At 40.7% G+C, this 22,909-nt stretch overlaps 1 protein-coding gene and 1 long non-coding RNA gene across 2 annotated transcripts in view; one reads left to right on the forward strand and one right to left on the reverse strand.

Moving 5' to 3' along the window:
* The window catches only part of LOC124284466 (poly(A) polymerase gamma-like), an 11,147-nt gene extending 11,032 nt beyond the window's left edge, over nt 1-115 (reverse strand). Inside the window, exon 1 of the mRNA XM_046720549.1 lies at nt 70-115. Within this exon, the coding sequence (XP_046576505.1) occupies nt 70-115 (46 nt within the window). The remainder of the gene's footprint in view (nt 1-69) is intronic.
* A 3,665-nt stretch (nt 116-3,780) lies between these two features.
* On the forward strand, nt 3,781-22,758 carry LOC124284429. Its single transcript, XR_006900548.1, has 3 exons — nt 3,781-3,810; nt 4,489-4,492; nt 22,636-22,758. It is a non-coding gene; the product is annotated as an uncharacterized LOC124284429 (long non-coding RNA).
* Nucleotides 22,759-22,909: the final 151 nt, after the last annotated feature.

Below are 22,909 nucleotides of genomic sequence, written 5' to 3' on the forward strand. Positions count from 1 at the left end.
CCCACACCACCACACCACCACCACCACCGTCAAACATATCGACAAATTATCATTATTTCCATTTAATACCACGGTCATCATCATCATCATCATCATCAAAATGTAAAAAAAACATGCTGGATGACAATTCCTCTTGCCTAACCCGGAATGATAGTAGCTCTTCGCGATAAAAAGTGCACAATCTTGAACATGACCCTATCCAATTCACTACTTAATTCTCTACTCTTTATAACAGTTGGGTGTGGTTCTTGTAGACTGCAAAATGTCAGGGAGGGTCTTCAGCTTCCAATGTGTTCAATCTCTATGCTTCACATAAAGGGTCGCGTCCCATTAACTTATTTTAATCTCTGCTTTGCAGCAGAAACTATACGAACTTGCGGCTGGCGGGATCTTTGTGTTTATTTCTGCTGCTGCTTCAGGCAAAGCAAGTTGTCCATTCTCACGCCTAATCTGTTTAGATTGTAAATTATACCTTAAGGCTGCCCCAGATCCCGAACAACGAACATACTCCGTCCTTGTTTATCCTGCCATCTTTCCACATCCTCGTGGGTTTGGGTCAGTCAATTAATTATATTCTTCATTCCAGGTTTGAAGAGAGAGGTGCTTTTTTCCACGATGTAACGACATGTCACCTCAGTCATGACATTTTTATTGCACTACGTTTCATAGCCAAAAACACCTTCATCCATTTGACGTAATGAATTAACACTTCGATCTCTTTGGGCTGTCGTTGTCATTTAATTGAATTCGAAGAAGCACGCTACCATAGCTCGTCCACACACTTTGATCTTTTAAAGCAACTGTCCCAATAACAAAACCCTCTGCACAAAGATGAATGTCACAAGTGTTCAGGTCACACAATGACTGGCGTACTTGACGGCAGGAACTCTTTGTACCGACTTCATCAAATGTATCACAATCGAAAAAACATATCATAACTAACAATAAAGAGCTTTAGACATTACGGTTATTATTCCATGTGATTTGTAAGATTGTAATCTCTGTATATGTACCAGCTGAGGACCAAAATCCTATACAGCATGAAAATTTCACTTTTAAATCATAACCGCAAGGAGTATTACCAGAATCATGCCTGAAATATACTAGATCATGATTATCCACAAATTGCACGTCATTACACGCATGAACGAGAGACATTCCCAATACATATATGACAGGGTCCATTCAAAGAGTAATTCTTTGGCGTGTTGTAATCTGTGAACAACAACTCTACTTTGTAAAAACTTTATCTGAAAATAAATCTGTCCAGTTTAAATCATGCCTCTAACGCCCGTTGAGACCAGGATAAGAATAGATCTTCAGCAACCCGTAAATGTCGTAAGTATTGACTAAATGGATCGGGTGGTCAGGTGTCGAATTGACTTGGGGCACACACGTCATCATCATTTCAGTTGCTGTTGTTGATCCGCTGGATTGTCTGGTCCAGACTGGATTAGATACAGGTCGCCGCCATATAGCTGGAATATCGCTTGGTGTGCAAACTAAACATTAAAACATGTTCTTACCTTACCGACAAGCATTCCACAGCAAAAGTCCATTTCCCAAGGGTTATTTTACATATGCCACAGTCAGGATTCAGAAACCGAAACCACCCTTTCAAATAAATATAACAATCGAGATTTTCTGTCCAGGAACTTTGGGCATCTGACAATCAGACGATGGACAGTAGTGAAGCATTCAGTGAGTCGCTTACGAGAAGTTCACTCATTGATATCAAAATACTCCCTCAAATTGAACTGAGAAGGGAAGTGATACTGTTTATTACTCTGATCTATAAATAATATAAATATATTGATCAAATTATACGACCGGTAACAGTAGAAAGGTGTAAAAGCGGAAATGAGTCAATACAATAAGATGAGATGAGGTCATATGAGGGACAAAGACTTGTAAGCTGTCAGGACACAATACACGAGACAATAACGGTTAGACGTCCATCGTCAATTAGGTTACAGCAAGCTCTGAAGCAATGAAAAACGGCTTTGAGAATCAGGGGTTGATCTGTAGCTTTCGGGGACACCTTGGGGGTTGGGCGTTAGGCTGTTGAATATCCATTTATGCCATTTTTTTCGCTCATTGAAATCCATATCGACGGACCAAATGTGTCTTCCCTGTTGGCGTTTTATCAACTGAAAATGATATATTATGTTTGTTTGTAATATGCTTCTGGTTTCCCTTTATTTTACCACACAATCTTGGGGATAGATGACCAGTGCACTACAGGCGCCGCAATTAGCGATGCAGAGTTGCGTCCGCCGCGCATGTTTGTGTTCGAGGATCCGCCCGACTTTGTTTCAAGGTTTTCAAATACGATATCCGACAGCATACGAGTTCAAATTCAACGATATAAAATATTTTAATTGGTTTTATGAAGGACTTGCCTTGATAGTCTGAGATTTGATAGTCTGAGACTTTCTTTCAAGGTTTGTCAATACGATATCCGTACTACGTTTCACCAATTTGACGAAATATATCCTACAACAGAGATATGCATCACTGGCTTTCCCAGAGTCTGGTTACGTGCAGGGATAATTATTAATGGCTCTGGTACATTTTATGTTGTATTTTATTGATAATTGACATTTTGACTAATTACATATGCTTTAAAAGTTTCAAGATTGATTTATACATCACACCCAAGGCCGCTATTATTGTGATAATGGAATAAGTACATTATGTACGTGTAAAGGGTTGGTCATTTTGCTGAGTCCATTGCACAAATGAAATAACATCACTGCGCTACTACTAAGTATATAATATGCTTTTGTGGCTCAAGGCACTGGTAATTATTGCACAACGGTAGTGATTCACCAGGTCTTACATGCAATAACAGTTGCCAGTATGCACGTCATTAAAAGGAAAAACCACATGAACATTATCATTATGCTCTGAATAGATTATATTTTTACAGATTAAGATAAATGAATGCAGCAAAGAGGGTTCGGGTGATCCTGGCACAGTCAGGGCTTGTCACCAGCTCTGGTCCATTGCCCCTTTAAACACAGGCCAGATAGCGAATATGACTTCTCACAGAAAGCGCTGTCTAGTGGAACCTTCCGGAGAATATGTGGACTCCACCACACTGCAGCCATCTGAGTGTCAGGTAGGTCCGTGATCCTGACAGCAAACCCGCTACTCTAGACTCATGCTTAGTCTCTGAATATGTATAATTTTGATAGTAACAAACAAGCCCATTTATATTGAAAAGGAGCCCTAGGGAGATCAGAGATTCAGAACCTGAGGAAATCTAGACTTGCTTTATTTATGGCTTTAGCACTGCAGAGAGGGCTTGGCAGTAGGGAAATTAATGTGGTTCAGGGACTGTGAGACAGACTACCGCTACTCTTACATTCCCCAAGTCAGTCAAATAATCGGAACAATGCTGGACAACTTGGTACTTGGGTTGTAAGTGTGACAGTTCGTACGTGAGGTCCGCACACCCAGCTAACACACCACATTTTCGCAAAGTTGTGGCAAGGTTGTAGATTGGTAACGTCATGACACAACGTTTTCGCAACGTTGTGGCAAGGTTGTAGATTGGTAACGTCATGACACAACGTATTCACAACGATAGTATTACGTCATTTTATAACAGTACAACAACATTACAACATATATACGTTGTCAAAACGTTGTGTATCGACTATTGCACAATACCTTGGTGTCACGATAGAGTTTTCTGTACAACGTTTCACTTCAGTGAGTGAGTTTAGTTTTATGTCACACTCAGCAATATTCCAGCTGTATGGCGGCGGTCTGTAAATAATCGAGTCTGGACCAGACAATCCAGTGAGCAACAGCATGAGCATCGATCTGCGCAATTGGGAAGCAATGACATGTATCAACCAAGTCAGTTAGCCTGACCACCCGAACCCGTTAGTCGCCTCTTAAGACAAGCATGGGTTACTAAAGATCAATTCTACCCCGGATCTTCACGGGTCTTTTCACTTCAGATTCCTTCACTATTCAGCTACAGCTTCAGAAACACAGGACCAACGAATAACGAATACACATTGATGTGAATTTCTGCTTTGTTTCTTATGTACTGTTCACTACTGGGAAACAATTCAACTATTAACGTTAAATGAACGTTAAGATAACGTAAAATACTCCAGACTCAAATAACTGATGACGTGAGAATGACATATCACAACGTCACGTCACAACGTCTGACAACGTAAGTTGGAGTCCACAGAATAACGTTGTGACAACGTGATATAGTTAGATAGTTTTTTTTCATGTTTTTCATGAATCCTGCCAATAACATTTCTGTCAAAAGGGTCAGAAAACGATATAAGTTATTTAATTGGTTTATGAAGGAAAAGATCAGGTTAGTTGGATTTGATGCGTCTGAGGCTGTAAACAGGCCTGTAACAGAGAGGGGGAAATTAAAGGGGAAACTGTATGTGCATCTACGTGTATTCAGCCATAAAACATGTGAACAGTCATAACACCTTCCTTTTGGAGAGATGTTCTTTGATAGCTCGACCTTTGCACAACCAAGGAAGAACATCCCCTGTATTCAAGAGAGTTAAAAAGTGGGAACAGTTTCCCAAACCGGGTTCGAATACCATCAGGTCTTATTAGATTTGGATTTCTTAATTACTCTTTTCTTGCATTCGGGCGTAATGAAACACATGACCCTATTTTGTTATGTACATCAATATTGTACTGCTCTGTCAAAGGTTTCCTAGGTTTCATTTGCGGGTGTAACCATTCACTGCAATCGAAGGTGACTCATTTTTCATAAGTGTCTTTGGTTCCATTTAGCTACCTGTAAAATTGTTTTTCACCAGCTTTGAATAATTTTTTTAATGAATTTCTTTTCATGACCCACTTTCTTTCTCTTTGGCCCTAATCGTTAACTCTGCTTTCAACGAATCAAGAATGTGAGATGATTTCTTATTTTGTTTACAATTATTTTCAAAATAGCTTTGGAGGTTTCGTCATTGATTCCCACGAGGAACGTAAATTCAGTCAAAGTTCTCCAGGACAAATCATTCTTTGTTCCAGCTAGTCTATTTCAATTTTTGGTTCTATACCTTTGGAAATTTGCTCCTGAGAATATTGAATCTTTAACTGTGATAGTGTAATGAAGAGTCCAGACAGCAATTTCCGCTGGTTTATTGCATCAATCACGAACCACCACGCAATTGTATCCCAGATTCAAGTCGCTGAATAAAACGAAAATATCAATTAAAAAATATAACGCTCAAAATCACAGAACCAAAACAGGATTGTTTCTATTGCGAATCGATATCATTGGTCTTGATCCATCGCTTGCAGTTTCATTTTCCACATAATACCCTGCCTGCGTTACAACGGAATCCCATTACTCTCACCCACGCAATTGGGTCCACTTCTGTGATGAGGATGAGCAGTATCTTCACATGTGCAGTCAAGCGCTAAAGCCAATTCTACACTAACCAGCATTATAAAGAGTCAACAATAACGCTTGTATTCTTATGTAAGTATTGTCAAGGGAAATGCTGGATGGTTTGTTCACAGCATAAATCACCGAGTAATGTCCGTCATGAAGTCAGGGCTGGCGATGTGTAAACTACATTATAACTCCCTTGCTTTGTTACTTCAGCTTCACACGGTAGGGCTGCTTTCTTTGACGACAAGGGGGACTGGTGTCCAATGCAATTTTGTCTGGAAGTATTGTCCATTGAAGTAACTGATGTTTGCACTCTACTTTACATCTAGGAGGGCAGACAGAAGGCTACTCAATTGAATCAATATATATCTGTAAGTGAGTGAGTTTGGGTTTACGCCGCTTTCAGCAATACTCCAGAAATATCACGGCGGCCGACACTAGAAATGGGCTTCACACATTGTATCCATGTGGGGAATTGAACATGGGTCTTCGGCGTGCCGAGCGAACGCTTTAACCACTAGGCTACCCCACCACCACGTCTACCTATTAATCTGTATGTCCAAGGACGTATGTTGTGCCCTCAAACCTACAATGGGAAGATGAATATGTTTTATTGAGCTCTTAGGTGGAGAAATGTCCAGCTATATTGAACCATAAAAACAGAAACTAGAACCATAGTCCACCCATCTGCAGCCCTTGATCTAATCATCATCTTAAGCTTCATCTCAAGCCCTATTCACCTGGTCAGTTATATAGGTTAAACAGTGTTGACCTCACTTGAAGCAAGTTCTGTATGGTACAGATTATTGGCTACTTGACCTTCATTTAAAACCTAACAATGTTACGGTTTCTTCTGTTTCGCAAATCCAAACATATGTTGATGGAATATTCAAAGGGACGTTGATTTGTGGCTGCATCCCACAACATTCACACTGACCAACATCTGCTTCTTAAGGTTTTGAGTATCCTGTCCAGCACGATGCTCTCTAGGGCTATAGAGGCATTTATGAGTGAAATACATGTATCAGTGACGACTTTGTATGGGGTTAAAATGAACACGTTTGAGTGACCACCATTGAAACATTGAGAAAAAACAAGGTCATATCATGTGCGAAAGGGTGTTTCTAACGCATCCACTCATCCATCTATCCACAACAAACACACATAATTTCAAATTAATAAACACAAACTAGCAGCGTATACTCACATACAGATATATAGATACAACTTGCATGTTTGTTTTACATGTTTGAAATGTGGTGAGCATTACATTCGGGATACTGTTATGTAATTCGAAAACCGAAATTCGAGGTGAATGCGGAGGTAGCCATTTAAGATCTTTTAGCCTATTACATTTATTACTTAACTACAAAATCCTTATGGTGACCTTTGGTGGCATATAGAGAATCTCGCCCGAGTGTCTTTTGGTATCAAATTTATCACCACGAGTTGATAAAGTTACAAATATCCGAGGTTTACTGGGGATATTTTCACTTTTATCAACGAGTGTTGATATATTTGATAGCAGAAGACACGAGGGTTGAATTCTATTTTTCATAAAAAATCACTCTTCTTTAGTTTTCAATAAAAATGTATATCTCTGAACACGGTACGGCCATGAAGGCTTGCAGTGCAGCGATGTCATAGCATTGTGACGTCATCAAGTTCATGGCGTCATAGCATTGTTAGGGCATTGTACAAAATCTGCTGTCAAAGCGATATCTCCTGGGAGATATCGTTTGATCTCACACAAGTAATATCTCCTGTGGAACACAGTTTTGGATGATAAAACATATTCCTTAATCGAAATTTGGTGTTATTTTAATTATCAGTGTATTTTTTCGTTACTTCGATTATATTTTCGTAATTTCGATCACTTCTTTCGTTTTTGAAGTCTATTCCCCAAACTCAAAATTTCTATTTTACTTAAGTACATCTTGTGGATATGAAGTCATACCAATGAGACAAGGCCATACCAAAGTGGGATATAGATCACCAGGATCACCTTTTACAGAGACCAGTTACCTCCAAACGTGCACCCGAGGTGACGTATCAGATACTCGCTGTTTCCCTATGGGGATGTCCAAGCATGCTGCAGTGTGGCGGAGTAAAGAATGAACTTTAGCAGCGGTGGACAGATCTTGTGGCTGTCCAGGAGAGATCAAGACAACTTCAGAACCAGGGCTAGGTCGAGAGAGCAAAGAGTGACATGAACTAACTTCTTTGAGAGGCTACTAGAAATTGGAGTAGGTGAGTGAATATGGTTGTACGCCGTTTTAGCAATATTCCAACAATATCAGGGCAGGGGACACCAGAAATGGGCTTCATACATTGTACCCATGGGAGAATCGATCCTGAGTGTTCGGCATGACGAGCGGACGCTTTAACCACAGCCCCTTGAAGTTGGAGTACTACGTAAGGATAAGATCGATATATGGATGAACAACTTCTCTATTTACAATAAGGTTTCGGTGAGATAAATTGCTTGATAACGTTGTTAGATTCCACACCTAAACACCGCTCCTCTTTGTAAATAATGAAGTTGATCATATATACATCTTATCCTTACTTGTGACATGAAAGGTGTGATAGTTGCATGGGTTTGAGATAACACTAGTTCTGAGAGTGAAGAGTTGACGTTTATTGATAGAAAAACTGCTTTCATCACAGCGTCATTAGTGTCCCTCTTTGCTGCACTCTCAGGAACCGATGACATTTGGTATGTGACCCTCACGAAGCAATCCTCAGAGCGAAAATGACTTTACAACAGTTCTTGTCGCATTGACTCAGAAAGTCAAGTGAGCCTCTCTCTTGTCCTTGAGAATGAACCATCCCAAGAGTCGAGTTAGTCATGTCCAGAACATTGTCATCAATGAAAAGCCAAGTGAGTCATCAAATAATCAGATGAGACACGACAAGCGCATCATCTCCAGAATCTCTTGAGTAATCTCAAACTTACCAAGCGAGCCACATGGTAACTTCCTTTAGTGGTATATTTAGAGGTTGGACAGTCAGTCAAGTCAGCACCCTACCAGCCAAGTTAAATACACATTCAATATTTCCTCCATACTATGAAGATTACAGTATATGTGACACGTAAAGTCGTAACATCACAAGAACAGACATAGTGATAGTTGAAATCAGCAGTAGCAGTATATAAACATTGTTATAACTGTGACGTCCGCTCTCTTTGTGTGGGGAGATGAGGTAGCCTAAAGGTTCAGGCGTTCGCTCGTCACGCTGAAAACCCGGGTTCGATTCCCAACATGGGCACATCTGGTGTCCCTCGCATTGATATTGCTGGAATATTGCTAACAGCGGCGTAAAACCAAACTCATACATACCCTTTCTTTGTGTGCAACATATAGTGAGAATCATCTGCTGCCGTGCAAGGAAATCCCTACGTGTTTCATGCAAAGAAGGTTAGCTCAAAGCAGTAGGGATGAAAAATAGAATATGTTCATCTTCCCATTGGTCAATTTCAAAAGGAGGACTCGTTCCTGGAGGTTGATTTGACATGCCACATAATCATACTTAGCAACCCAATTGGCACTTGTACCACACTGACATTCTGCAGACTATACAGATGCTGATCCTATGCGTTTAAGTCTGGCAATGGCAGCAAAGATTTCAGATTCCTGCAAGTTCCCATCACCTCTGTGCCCTACCGGATCTGATACAAATGTATCCAGACAGTGTTAATCTGGCCTGCAGCTCTCTATCTATTGTTAATGTATGACAGAGATGTTCACTCTGCTTGAGTAATTGGGTGCAAGATGGGGTTTTTTCTGAATAAAACGAGATTGTTGTCCATTTTATTGCCAGCTGTAATACGTTATGGATTAAAGATTGCATATCCATGTCCCGCTTTCCAGTGAACCTAATTCTCCCAAGAGAAGTTCACACAGTCTTTATGAAAAATATTTTATGAGGTCCATCATATCTCGAGTAATTACATTGGGTGTTCAACGGTGCCTTGCATTTTCTCAGAGAAATTATTTCTAACATTTCATATTCTTTCAACAAAAGTCTTGCCCATACATTAAAGCTGTATGGACCGCATGGTAATAGAAGCGACAAAACCCATTCAACATTCATATGAAATCTCTACCAAAAGCTGAGTCGATTGTACAACTGTGACTATATCATGAGCAGATATTTTTCAGCAGTATTACAGCTGTATGTTCTTTGTAAACAAATCGGGTCTGATCCAGACAATCCAGTGACTGTCACTATGCGATACAATGACAGAGCATGTGTTTATGGATCACTATGTGATGATACCAGGTGTTCGCGCAAAGGTGAGCGTAATCTACCCCACCGGTGGTAACAATTTGTTTACGGTCACAAAAGTACAAACCAAAGTTCTGACTAATTTTTAAAACATGTTTTCACAGTTTTCTACGTTTAGGATTACGATATGTTTGTACAGACAGAAACACACGCATACGTAACAATTTCCTTTTTCTGGGAGTTTGACTGAATGAAGTTTAAACACTATGGTTGTGTCGCATATTGACTGGGAAGTATTCCCCAAACATTTGATGTTTGTGCCACAGTGTTGCATTTAGCTGAAGGTGTGTAGTTGGGTTCAATCTGTGGAGTGCAATGTGTCACCAATTGTAACTGCCAATGTTTCGTAATGTCTGATAACGTTAACAAGGTAGATGTAACAAGATTGTAGTGTAATTCTATTTTCTTCTGAAGTCCCAAATGTGTTAACAAAGTATACATAATCAGTGTGTTAATTACCTTATCATATGTCAAATGAATCTGTACCCACAGTAATAGAAATCCATTAATAGAATTATGGAATAAGACAAAGCACTAAAGAATAAGAGCTAAAGTCACAGAATCTGAAAATGAGGTTGCCGAGCTTAATCAAGTGTCCGATGGCATCAAGGAATTCTAGCGGTTACTTGGCTCTCTCTGCCGGAGTTGGTCTTTCAATCTTCTGGATCCGGTTCTCCAGCTCCTACTGTAGACCCGTTTCTGTGAAGGTGGAGCTGCCCCAAAGTCAATCTGTACAAGTTTGACTCGATCTCTCTTCCGAATAACGGCAATAAATCTGTGTATGTTCGGGTGGTTATGAGGCAAGGATCGGTTGAGTCTGTTGTGAAAGCCCTCACGGTTGTTGTTCGTGCGGGGGCCCCATGTTTGGTGATGGTTCCACAGTTGGAGAGGACATCTGGCATCATCGGCCATCCAGTTCACAACCATATAATCATTGAAGTCCTCAGCACGGTTCACGTCAAGGGAAGAATTCGTGGATTCAAGCCACGTGTCCTGCACCAACTCTTGGGGAAGGAACGGTAAGCTTGCAGCACGCCGGATCCATTGTTGAACATTGGGGTCATCCTTATGCTGTCTAGCTTGTCCTAGGTCTTGCGTCTTGCGCCAGATGGCTTGTGTGAAATGAAAATAGCATCCATTGATCTCTGCAGGAGAAAATTCCTGCTTCCCCAGCAAGTCTGTTTGAACTGTAGATGGCGCAAGGTCTCTGTGAAGCTTCTCATGGACGTGACTTTTCAGCAGACTGAAGAACCTTCTGTACGTTGTCGTCTGTCGATCTCGAAGCAGGGCGTATACCAGGGCATAGGTACTGTTACTTCTTCGAGCATGGACTATATATACCTGGGAAAAGATTTACGTCATCAGAAGAAAGAAGACATCTTCATAAATTAACTCCTTTTTTTTAAAATGGTAAACAATTTAGTACCAGATTACTGTCACTCAATTTATTTTGGATCATATGTACATTGTTTGGAATAAATGTGTTTAAAACATTTATCTTACCTCACACATAAATGTCGCTTTCTGATTGGATGAGCGCTCTTCTATTATTTTCAATGTATCCTGCTTACAAACGAGTAACATTTTAATGTACCCCGCTGTCAATGGCAACTCATTTGGTACTTCGTGGTAGTAATTCTTTATCTCGAATAACATTGAATCACGTATGATGTACGGAAATTACCGATGTTTTGCGAATGCAAATTGATGGAAGAGAGATAACTCTAAATCTGTTTTTCTTGTCAGCAAAATCTAGCGATGGCTACAAAAAGATTTGTACCCATGCTTCAAACAATTCAAAATTAACGTTAAGGTGTTCGGTAAGATAATACGTTGTTCATTGAGTCCCTCCGGTTCATGGATTGATGTGCCCTCGATGTTTGTTTATGTTCCCCTCCTTCGGGCTTGGGGAACATAAACAAACATCGAGGGTACATCAACCCATGCCCCCCTCGTGACCAGTGAACAACTTATAATGTACCTGACCCCAAAGCTCAGGGCAAGAAGTGAACGTTCCGTACATGTAGATCGTCTCTGCTGACTGGCGGGATTGCAGCATCTCTGATGTGGAAAAGGCCCAGATGTCATGACCATCACTGATGATCAGGAAGGGTTGGCCATCTGAAGTCGTTGTCCACTCATCAGGCAGGTGTACATCACCGAGAGTTTGAGGCAGGATCGGGATGGTCTTTCTACGATGACGGTAAAGGGAACTTCTGTGAAATGACGGCATCAGGGGAACTTGCTCTTGATCTATCTCTGCAATCGCCTGGTTGTAGGGTTTTTTCTAAGATTGCTCATAAGCCTGGCCTGAGAGACTTCTTCTGGAGGGTGATTGTGATCGGAAACATTCCTTACTAAATCCCCCACTGGCATTTTCCCTTGCAGGTCTGAACAATGCATCTCCAGTGTTGACAAGTCTGTCGTGTCCTAGGCTTAGCTTGTTATACAGGAAACCGTCAAAGAGGTACCTCGCTGCGATGTCACATACTCTACTCGTTGTATTTTTTTCAGCCGGCCATGGTTAAAGGTGTAAGACAATTTCGCAAACATTTATAGCAAACTTCCATTAATCAGTATTAATGAGTTAACTCAATTAAAATTGTTTGTAAAACTCAGGAAAGAGACAATCTCGACTTGCGTGGAAGTATTGATGTTCATGAAAACATGTAAAGAGTTTTGTATTGTATGTAATTTGTATCTAAAGCTAATGAAAGACATAATCTCGCATTGATTGGAATAACATGTAAAGAACTTTGCATTGTATTAAGGGAGTTGAATTGTGTGCTAATCCTTCAGCTCATCATTATGGAAGAGTCTATTAAGGCCGTGGGTATTGTTCTGATCTGACTGTGTAACAATTGGAAGTTTCAAACTAATGGCACATGTAACTAATGGGAGACAACCGTGTGTATGTGTATGTATGTGTGTACGTGTGTGTGTGATTGCGTGTAAACTAGTTCATCAGTGTAGTTGTCTTCTGCCGTGAGCCACCCCATAACGCACACACAGTTTCCACTGGCGAGCCTTTGACTGCACGGCTATAACATACCGCATGTGTACTATGAACGATTTCATTTCTCCTTTCATTTGTTTCAATGGTGCTATCGTATGTTGCACTCGTATTGTCAAACATTGCACTAGTACTATCACAGATTCCACTGGCAGTATCACCGATTACACTAGTACTATCACTAATATTATCAGTAATTCCATTAGGACTATCACATATCACACAGGCTTTCATAAATTCCAAAAGGTACTTTCACATATTTCACTTCTACTTTCACTGGTTTCACTATGACTATCATAGACCTGACTAGTATCACAGAAACCGATATTTTCACAGATTTCACTTTTACTATCACTGGTTTCACTTTTACCATTACAGACCTGACTGGTATCACAGGAACGGATGCTTTCACAGAATTCATTTTTGATATCACTGGTTTCACTTTTACCGTCACAGACCTGACTGGTATCACAGGGACGGATGCTTTCACAGAATTCATTTTTGATATCACTGGTTTCACTATTACCATCACAGACCTGACTGGTATCACGGAAACCGGTACTTTCACAGATTTCACTTTTACCATCACAGATCCGACTAGTATCACGGAAACCGGTACTTTCACAGATTTCACTTTTACTGTCGCTTGATTCACTTTTAGCATCACAGACCTGACTAGTAGTACAGAAACCGGTACTTTCACAGATTTCATTTATACTACCACTGGTTTCACTTTTACCGTAACAGACCTGACTGGTATCACAGAAACTGGTACTTTCACAGATTTGATTTTTACTATCACTGGTTTCACTTTTACCATCACAGACCTGACTGGTATTACAGAAACCGGTACTTTCACAGATTTCATTTATACTATCACTGGTTTCACCTTTACCATCGCCCGTGAAGATCCGGGTTAGAACTGATCTTCAGCAACCTATGCTTGTCGCAAGAGGCGACTAACGGGATCGGGTGGTCAGACTCGCTGACTTGGTTGACGCGTCATCGTATACCAATTGCGTAGATCGAAGTTCATGATGTTGATCACTGGATTGTCTGGTCCAGACTCGATTATTTACAGACCGCCGCCATATAGCTGGCATATTGCTGACTGCGGCGTAAAACTAAACTCACTCACTCACTTTTACCACAGATTTCACTTTTACTATTGCTGGTTCCACTCGTACATCTTTAATATTAATAGTAATATCACTAAACTGTGAAGGTACAATCCCGGTTGATACATTAATGCAAACGGTGCTCCCAAACGTAGCGTTTCAGGTTTTTTCCCATCAAAAATGCATCTATTTGGTATAAGCAGGAGTCCAGCCGCCCAGGCAACACTCTTGCAATGTAATTGGCATTTTATTGAACAGGCAGTAATATTGCATTTCTGAGGAAATCATTGTCCACGAGTCGGGAGCATCGGCGGCTGAACGTCAATATAACGAAGTGTCTTAACGTAATCCCTTGAGGTGTTGGAAAGTCAAAGACAATATTGTCAGTCTCTCAAGCGAGTTTACAAATAAGGATATTGGCAAGCGTCATAGAAAAGGTTTCACTGTTAATTACAAGTACATGCGTCGGAGAAGATGCTGACTGTGACATTTCTGTACTGCCTATTTTCGTTTTCTTGAAAGTCGCTAAAACTGTTTCCTACAAGATTAGCAGAGCTTGTAGAATTTGTACTGCAAAGAACATTACTTCTTCTTCTTCTTCAGTTAGGTGCTTTTGAGGTCGCCTTCGCCTGTTGGCATTTCGGCAGACCTATGCATCACTTTCACGTCGGCTGCTTAAATACATCTTTGGTCGTGTGGTACCTGGTATAAAGTAATAACTTCCTGTAGTATTACATAGAGACCAGGTAAGGTTGGGTGACGTTAGAGGTTGAGTTATAGACACCCAAATGTAGGAGGGTATAAAGTAATAACTTCCTGTAATATTACATAGAGACCAGGTAAGGTTGGGTGACGTTAGAGGTTGAGTTATAAAGACACCAAATGTAGGAGGGCATAAAGTAATAACTTCCTGTAACATTACATAGAGCATCTCAGGTAAGGTTAATTTGACGTTAGAGGTTGAGTTATAAAGACACCAAAATGTAGGAGGGTATAAAGAAGCAAGTGATATGAATAGGGCACGATGGAATTAATTGGCATCCACTGGAACATCGTGAAGTATCGCACACATCATCAACTGATACGTTCCAGTAAACATTGGAGTGCCATTTGTTGTTGTAACAAACGTCGATCTTGGAGCTATTTCGTCGTTGTTTCTACAAATGGTAAGCCACCTTGGCGTTTACTGTCCAAATATCACGGTTTTTCCTTCTACTTCCGCAACTGCTGAATTTGTCGAGAAATCAAGCGAGTACATGGGCATTTGTTTCTGCCTTATAAATACCCTAACACAAGGGCTATTGTCAAGTTGAGATTTCTATTTCGGTCCATTTGGTTAAAAATAAAGTTTGTTTTTGAAAGGTATTTGTTCGCACAACCAATTTAAATTTATGATACCCAGAAAAGCTTTCTTTATTATTTAGTTACACTTTTTGTAACGTCTTGCTCAATGCGAAACACCTGCGCCCCAGAATATCAAGTGAAAAGTCCCCTGGCCACCGTTAAACAGAAAAAAGAGGCAAATAAAAGATCGCCTTAAGGATATGTGCCTCAGTGAGAAAAGAGTGAGAGAGCATAGTTTACGCCGCTTTTAGCTGCGCATTCCAGCACATCACGGCGGGGGACAATTGCGCAATGGGCTTCACACATTGTACCCATGTGGGGAATCGAACCCAGGTCTTCAGCGTGACGAGCGAACGCTTAGACCACTAGGGTACCTCACCGCCTCCCTCAGAGAAAAGGTAGTACATGGAGTAGCATCAAAATGAATTTGAGACAGGAAGAAAAGAGTATATGCCAGAATATGTTTAAGGGTTTAAGACAATCACGTCTGGGGTAATTTGGTTCACAACCCGCATGCACCAGACAGTAAAATGGTCAGGTGGTTAAAATCAGTCGCAGGGCAGGAACAGTACTGTGCGGGGTCAGGCCTATGCAAACAAATATTCACAAACATTCGTTGCAATTTGTCTGAGTGGCCATTGTTACCTTCCTGACGCTTACTCATTTCCCCGACATCTTGATTTGACAGGCCTCTTTTATTTCTATCATAGTTGCCTCCAGTGGAATTCGCTGGCTATTTCCACATAATTCAACGATCATCGATATACCAGCAGCTCACGTTGTTCATATACCAACATTCCCTTTATATTCCTTATTCCTTAAACAACAGTCACACATTCTCATAATTCCTCGGTGTACACGTTCATATACTAATACATTCAATAGTACATTCATATACCAACACTTTTATATTCCTGCCCTCTTTAAAAACAAAGTCACACATTCGCATATTACCCTCGGTGTCCACGTTCATATAATTAATACATTCAATAAGTACTTGTACACATATATATAAGCAAATACCTGTTAGTTCTGTGTGTTCATGTTTATATGCAAACACATTCGCTTCTACGTCCCTACCCTAATACCAAGTTCTATTCGTCGCCACCCCACCCGCTTTGCTTTAAACAGACCTTAGTGCCTAGAGATCAAAAAGACTTGTATTAACTTGTACCGATCACATGTATGAACTACATTCTGTCCCTCCAATCATGTAAGTTACATTTATATTTTCTTTTCAAATTGTTTCACCGCGAACAACAGCTCTCCAGAAAGCTAAGTTCTGCCTTGGAGAGCTGGATTCAGAACTCAACAGGACAAAAAATAAGCCTTTAAAAAGGCAACTTTGGAGGCATCTGGGTAAATTAAAAAAATTTAGTGAGAAGGACATGAGATTATTCGGGGGTGAAGCTGATTTCAAGAGCATCACGATTACTATACCTCCGTCTATTAGAGATCGCTGCTCGCATCGGAAATATGGTACTCTCATTTCTAGTATATGATATTCCATATAATAGGTCTTTGTTATGTCTAACCATGCCTGGAAATGAAGTACTAGTGACGGACGGAGGAAACATGGTTCTATATACTGCCTCTATTTTATGGCGGATGGTAACGAGTCATCAAAAATGACATATCCCCCTAGCCCTCGCTTATTGTTTTTTGTTGTTGTTTGTTTTTGTTTTTGGTGTGTGTTTTTTCGTTTTGTTTTGTTTGGAGTTTTGTTTTTGTTTATGTTTTTATTTATTTAGTTTTTTGCAATTTACAAGTTTTTTTTTGGGGGGGAAGGCAAAAGTCATGTGAATCCCACCCCTTCAAAGAAATTCACCCATCCCTGTACTGATGGCACCACCTCTTCAATCTATTCTGGGAAACCAATCGGCAATTCGCTAAATTACAGGAAAAGCTATAGTGGGTGCTACTGAAATGGAATCATTTTGGATTTTCGATTCTGCAATTAGAAATTATGCACTGAACTAGTACAAGTGTGCTCTATTACGTGTAAAATTGTTTTGAATTGAAAATGTATCAGTTAATTAACGTTTTTGATCCGTTAAAACACAGAATGTGTTTAAATTAGAAATTTATAGAAAACTCGACTTCCGCATTTACTCTAAAGTAAAGCGGCATTCGTAACTACTCGTGTCATTCCGGCAAGTCGGATATCGACTCCTACCGCTCTCATGGCCATGTTCACAACTGGGCCTTGTCTAAGCGCTAACAGGCTCGGAGAGGAAAATAGTCTAGCACTATTTCCAAAGAAAGATAGTTCTGACTTTCCAAACATGGCTAATCCTAGAAATATATGATACAGCACGGAAGTAAGTTTCGTATGTCGTTAACAAATATCTGGAACAAGATAATTCTATAATCACGGAAATAATAATGAAAATCGATAATTACAAAGAAACTATTTGACTCATTTCACATTTTACTACGCGCGATTTGATTGGTTTGCCACGATTCTTGGCAATAATGGTGTACCATACAGGTACGAGTCTTCTTGTAGGTCACGGAAAGAAGCGATTAGTTACGAATGGTAAAGCGGGACAATTTATTTCGGATTACCCACATGGTCACGTGGCTCTTAATTTGCTACAGCTATGTTCATTGGTCATTTGGAATTGCCGAAAGAGACTAAGTGTCACTGGCTGAAAGTTCATTTTGAATAATCCAAGTGTATATTGTAGAGACAAATTCAGCCTGATTGAAAGGTTAGAGGTGATTGCGCCTCCATCCAACAAATAATGCTCTCTCCACTCCGCCCCGTTGAACAACCTAAAGTCATCACTGACAACCAGTCATGATGGCTACGGGCACAAAATGTTTTCCTCGTCACTTTTTTTATTCAGAGACTTCAATTTTCCTCTGGACTCTTGTTCCGCGTATTCCAATTGTCTACACTTTCCAGAAACATGATCGTTGACGTCTGAGATAAGTCCCCGGATGTAATACGATGAGACACAAACTGCGCTTGTCATTTCGCTATCTTCTTTGACAGTACGCAAAAGCCGTTCCCGAAATAATGACGGTTTTTGCCTTTTTGGTTAATCAGGATCTTAATGGTGAAGAATTCTTCATGTTATTGAAATAATTCTTGCTGACCCAGTTGCCTCTGTTAGAATCAATATGTAGTTCTCAGTCAACTTCGGCATCAGTTTATATTCCTGTTTTTATATCTCTGTCGTGGTTTATGGAAACATTAACACCTTATCAGCTGTTGTTAGTGGGTGCCAAGCGTTGGCACAAACCACAGTATGTGTACGCACAATGAGGAATGGTCTTTGGGTAGTAGTAGTAGTAGTAGTAGTTGTAGTAGTTGTAGTAGTAGTAGTAGTAGCGGTAGTAGTAGTAGTAGCGGTAGTAGTAGTAGTAGCGGTAGTAGTAGTAGTAGTAGTAGTACAAAACAGTGTGTGTATGTATAATGAAGAATGGTCTTTGAGTAGTAGTAGTAGTAGTAGTAGTAGTAGCGGTAGTAGTAGTAGTATAAATCACAGTGTGTGTCCTATGCATGATGAAGAATGGCCTTTGAGTAGTAGTAGTAGTAGTAGTAGCGGTAGTAGTAGTAGTAGTAACGGTAGTAGTAGTAGTAGTAGTACAAAACACAGTGTGTATGCATGATGAAGAATGGTCTTTGAGTAGTAGTAGTAGTAGTAGTAGTAGTAGTAGTAGTAGTAGTAGTAGTAGTAGTAGTAGTAGTAGTAGTAGTAGTAGTAGTAGTAGTAGTAGAAGAAGAGGTAAACACCTCGTCGTCTTCGCTTCCATGGTACGACCCAGAATATACAAGGGCGCCATGGAATATGATAATCGTAACATTCTCCAGAATAGTCCCGTACACATTCTCAGACGCATCTATGCTGACCTTTGGTAATTCAAGTTAGATCATGTATATCATTGAATTTTATGTCCCCTTTGACAATAATGTGATTGACAAGATTCATGAGAAACAGCAAATATGCGGACCTCGCCTACGAAATGTCACGCTCGCATCCCACGTACGACGCTGAGTCCCTACTGTTCGTGGTGCCTTAGCTTTGGAAGCTTTCAATCTCTTGACTGAGACTGGAAGAGTGCCCTGGTTTGCTACCAGGATCAGTCCTTCTGGGTAAAGTAGAAGGCAGAAACGTTGGAGAATCTCCTGATTCTCTAAAACGTGGCTTTGGTTTGGCATCGCCCCCTGGGGGAAGGCCCATTCTGGATTGACTGAAAAGGGGACTTTGGCCCTGAGCTGATAATAAGCCTAATCTGCCTGATAGTGCCAGGATAACTGGTACTCTCTTTGATATATTCTTTTTTCTGTATATACCAAATTATATATGAATGACGACAGTAATAATCCATGAAACTTCCGAATCGAAATCGTTTTCGACAGGTTTTCTTTAGGTTTCCAGAATAGAATTCTCAATCTCATACTCAGGTGTTTTCTTTGACCTTTAGCAGTGAGTGAGTGAGTGTTTCGCCGCACTCAGCAATATTCCACCTATATGGCGGTGGTCTGTAAATAATCAAGTCTGGACCAGACAATCCATTGATCTACGCAATTGGGAACCAATGACATGTGTCAACCAAGTCAGCGAGCCTGACCACCTGATCCCGTTAGTCCCCGTTTACGACAGGCATGGGTTATGGAAGGTCAATTCTAACCCGGATCTTCATGGGTAGACCTTTAGCAGACTCTGGCTGGACAATATATAGATATGAAATGTGAAGAATGTTTTGATCAACATGTGTTTGTTTGTAGTTTAACGCGGTACTCAGCAGTTTTCCAGCTATAAAGATCGATCTACAATATATGGACACAATGACATGTGTCAACCAAGTCAGCGAGCCTGACCACCCGATCCCGTTAGTTGCCTCATACGACAGGCATGGGTTTTGAACACCAATTCTTGCCCGAATCTTCACGGGGTATTTTAGACAGAGACGATAGATTTCATTGCCTTCCTCCTGTCGGGAGTTCCCTGAACAACAGCACAAAACACAAACGTTCATCGATATGGATTCCATTGCTCCCGGACACGACTGAATGTGTACTGAACATATTATTACTTTCCAAAGGGAACTGTCCGTACATCGTTCGTTTTCGAACCCTGTATGAGGGTTCGTCATACAGACCCTGAAACAAATACATGTATACCCCATGCACCCCATGGAAGTCTGGAATGTGTGGCAAGTCTAGCTTACCATAGTTTCAGTTTCTGAAAATGAAGACAGTCTCTGGCTTCCTTATTATTATATTATATTAACATAATTTAAAAATGTGTCAAATATGTTCACTTCAGAGTCTAAAGAAAATGTAAATGCCTCGACGCCGATTATAAAGACCACCTGGCATGTTCTATAATGTTACGAGGTATGGAATCGGTCCTCAAGAACAGTGTTTAACGAGAGTGACTTGTACTAGAATGAAGACTAATCTGAAGGAACGAGTGACGGAGTGTTCTTTAATAGTTTGGGCAATATTCCTTAAAGGTCATGGAGTGGACATTAATAATTAGCTCTGAACATTAATCCGAAGAATCGAACATACGCTCTTAAACCCCGCTGCTTCCACCGTACTAAACCTTTTTATCCTGGATTAATGTCCGATAACTACAAACCTTCATCGACTACAATGTTTTGAGGACACGCTTTGTGTTGTAAGTTGAAAGATAGATTCGTGTTGTATAATCCCTTTTATAGATGCTAAATACTTTTTCTGCGACAGAAAAAATAATTTAACGATGGTAACAATTATTCGACACAACTTGGCCATATTAGTGCGCTTGGTGGTGTCTTCGTCGTCTTCTCTGAGACTATTCTCCATTTGCCGATACTCTGCGGGTTTTCACCTACAGACAATAGTTAAACGTTGTTCTCCTTGTTCTCTCTTCTAATTGATCTCGGAGTTTGTTTCGATAGAGGTTAATTTTTCAAAGCATAAAATCATTTGTGTTAATGAATAATACTGCAAAATCAAATAATAGAAATGTATTGGATACTTTCAGCACAGTTAACTGTCTTCGCAATAAACCATTTATCCGTATTGTAATAGTGAGTGAGTGAGTTAAGTTTTACGCCGCACTCTGCTATATTCCAGCTTCCAGGTCTGTAAATAATCGAGTCCGGACCAAACAATCCAGTGATCTGGATCGAGCATCGATCTACGCAATTGGGAACCGATGACATGTGTCAGCCAAGTCAGCGAGCCTGACCACCCATCCCGTTAGTCGCCTCTTACGACAAGCATGGGTTGCTGGAGATCAATATTCTAACCTGGACCTTCACGGGTTCATATTGTAATACGGTCATTTGCAAGTAACAATATTTATCTATAGCTAGAACAATGTACGTACTACAAACTTTGATTCAGTGTTAGACTTTTGTTCTCCGTGGGTGAGGTGATGTGAAATTGGGTTTAACGTCGTGCTTGAGAATATTTGGCTCATATGACGACCTGCATGCGTGTGTATGTGTATGTGCGGCTGCTTGAACTAGCCCAGACTAGCCCAGGTTTTATAGTTCTAGCCCACTGAAATACCATGCCGCAGTGAAGCATGAATACCCCACTCAGACACATTATACTGACTCCGAGCCGACCAGCCCTTGTTGTACCCATTAATACCGAGCGCCAGGCAAGGACCAACAAGTACTATATTTTAACGTCTTTTGGTATGACGTTGTCGGGGATCGAACCCGCGACCTTCCGCTCTCCGGGCGGACGCTCTAACCAGTACACCAGGGAGGCGGTCTGTTCTCCGTGGGAATTCCTAGTCTCATGTAATGTAACGTATGTTTGTTGTAGGAGACTTTATGGTGTTGAGACGTGATGATTTGTCGTAGGTCGGTACTCACAATATCAATGACAAGACTACCAAGTTCTCAAAAATCAGCTGACAGGTATAGTTTCTGTTGCTCGTCTGTTAAGACCAACGGCGCCAAAGAGTCAATCTCTGGAACTGCACCTGGTGCCAGCATCCAGTTACATGTCGGTCAAGTAGGCAAAACAAGTCAACAGTAAAGACATCCCTTTGCATGTTGCCAGCGGCGCCACTCTATTCTTTCTAACCATGTTTCTGCTCCACTATCCCGTGAAGTATGCTCTTATGCCCGAGGCGCGTCGTAATCTCAAGCGATGTTGCTGTGGGTGATGATGTCCTTCCCAGGAATTCTTAGATACAATGTATACTTGTAGATGACGTCCGGTAGGTGACTGTCCGTGTCTCAGTTCTGGCGAGCAAAACGCTCAACGATCCTGAATGGTCACCTGGTCACGTTTTGGGAAAGTGGCACTGCGTTTGTTCTGGTGAGTGGGGTATACTGCGCTTTGAGCAATATTCTATCACCTTCATGTCTGGGGAGATTGTGATTCAGTAACCCAGGCTTGTCGTAAGAGGCGACCGCCGCAATATAGCTGGAATATTGCTGAGTGCGGCGTAAAACTAAACTCACTTACTCATTTTAGTGTTACTGATTTAAGTCTGTAGTCAACAGCATAAGAATCGAACTACGCAACTGGAAAAAGATGGCATGTGTTAACCAAGTCAGCGAGCCTGACTCCAAGATCCCGTTATTCGCCTCTTACAAGCGTGGATTGCTGAAGACCAATTCTAACCCAGATCTTCATGGGCCGTAGCGTTCACAAGAGAAGATATTTGTGACCACACAAAATGTTGATTATTGTTGTTTCATAACATTTGGAATCTAGCACTACAAATGGTAATATATATGAAAGGTTATCAATGATCCATAAAATGTCGT

This window comes from Haliotis rubra, unplaced genomic scaffold (assembly GCF_003918875.1).
Source record: "Haliotis rubra isolate DU_JTF1 unplaced genomic scaffold, ASM391887v1 Scf337, whole genome shotgun sequence".
NCBI lineage: Eukaryota > Metazoa > Mollusca > Gastropoda > Lepetellida > Haliotidae > Haliotis > Haliotis rubra.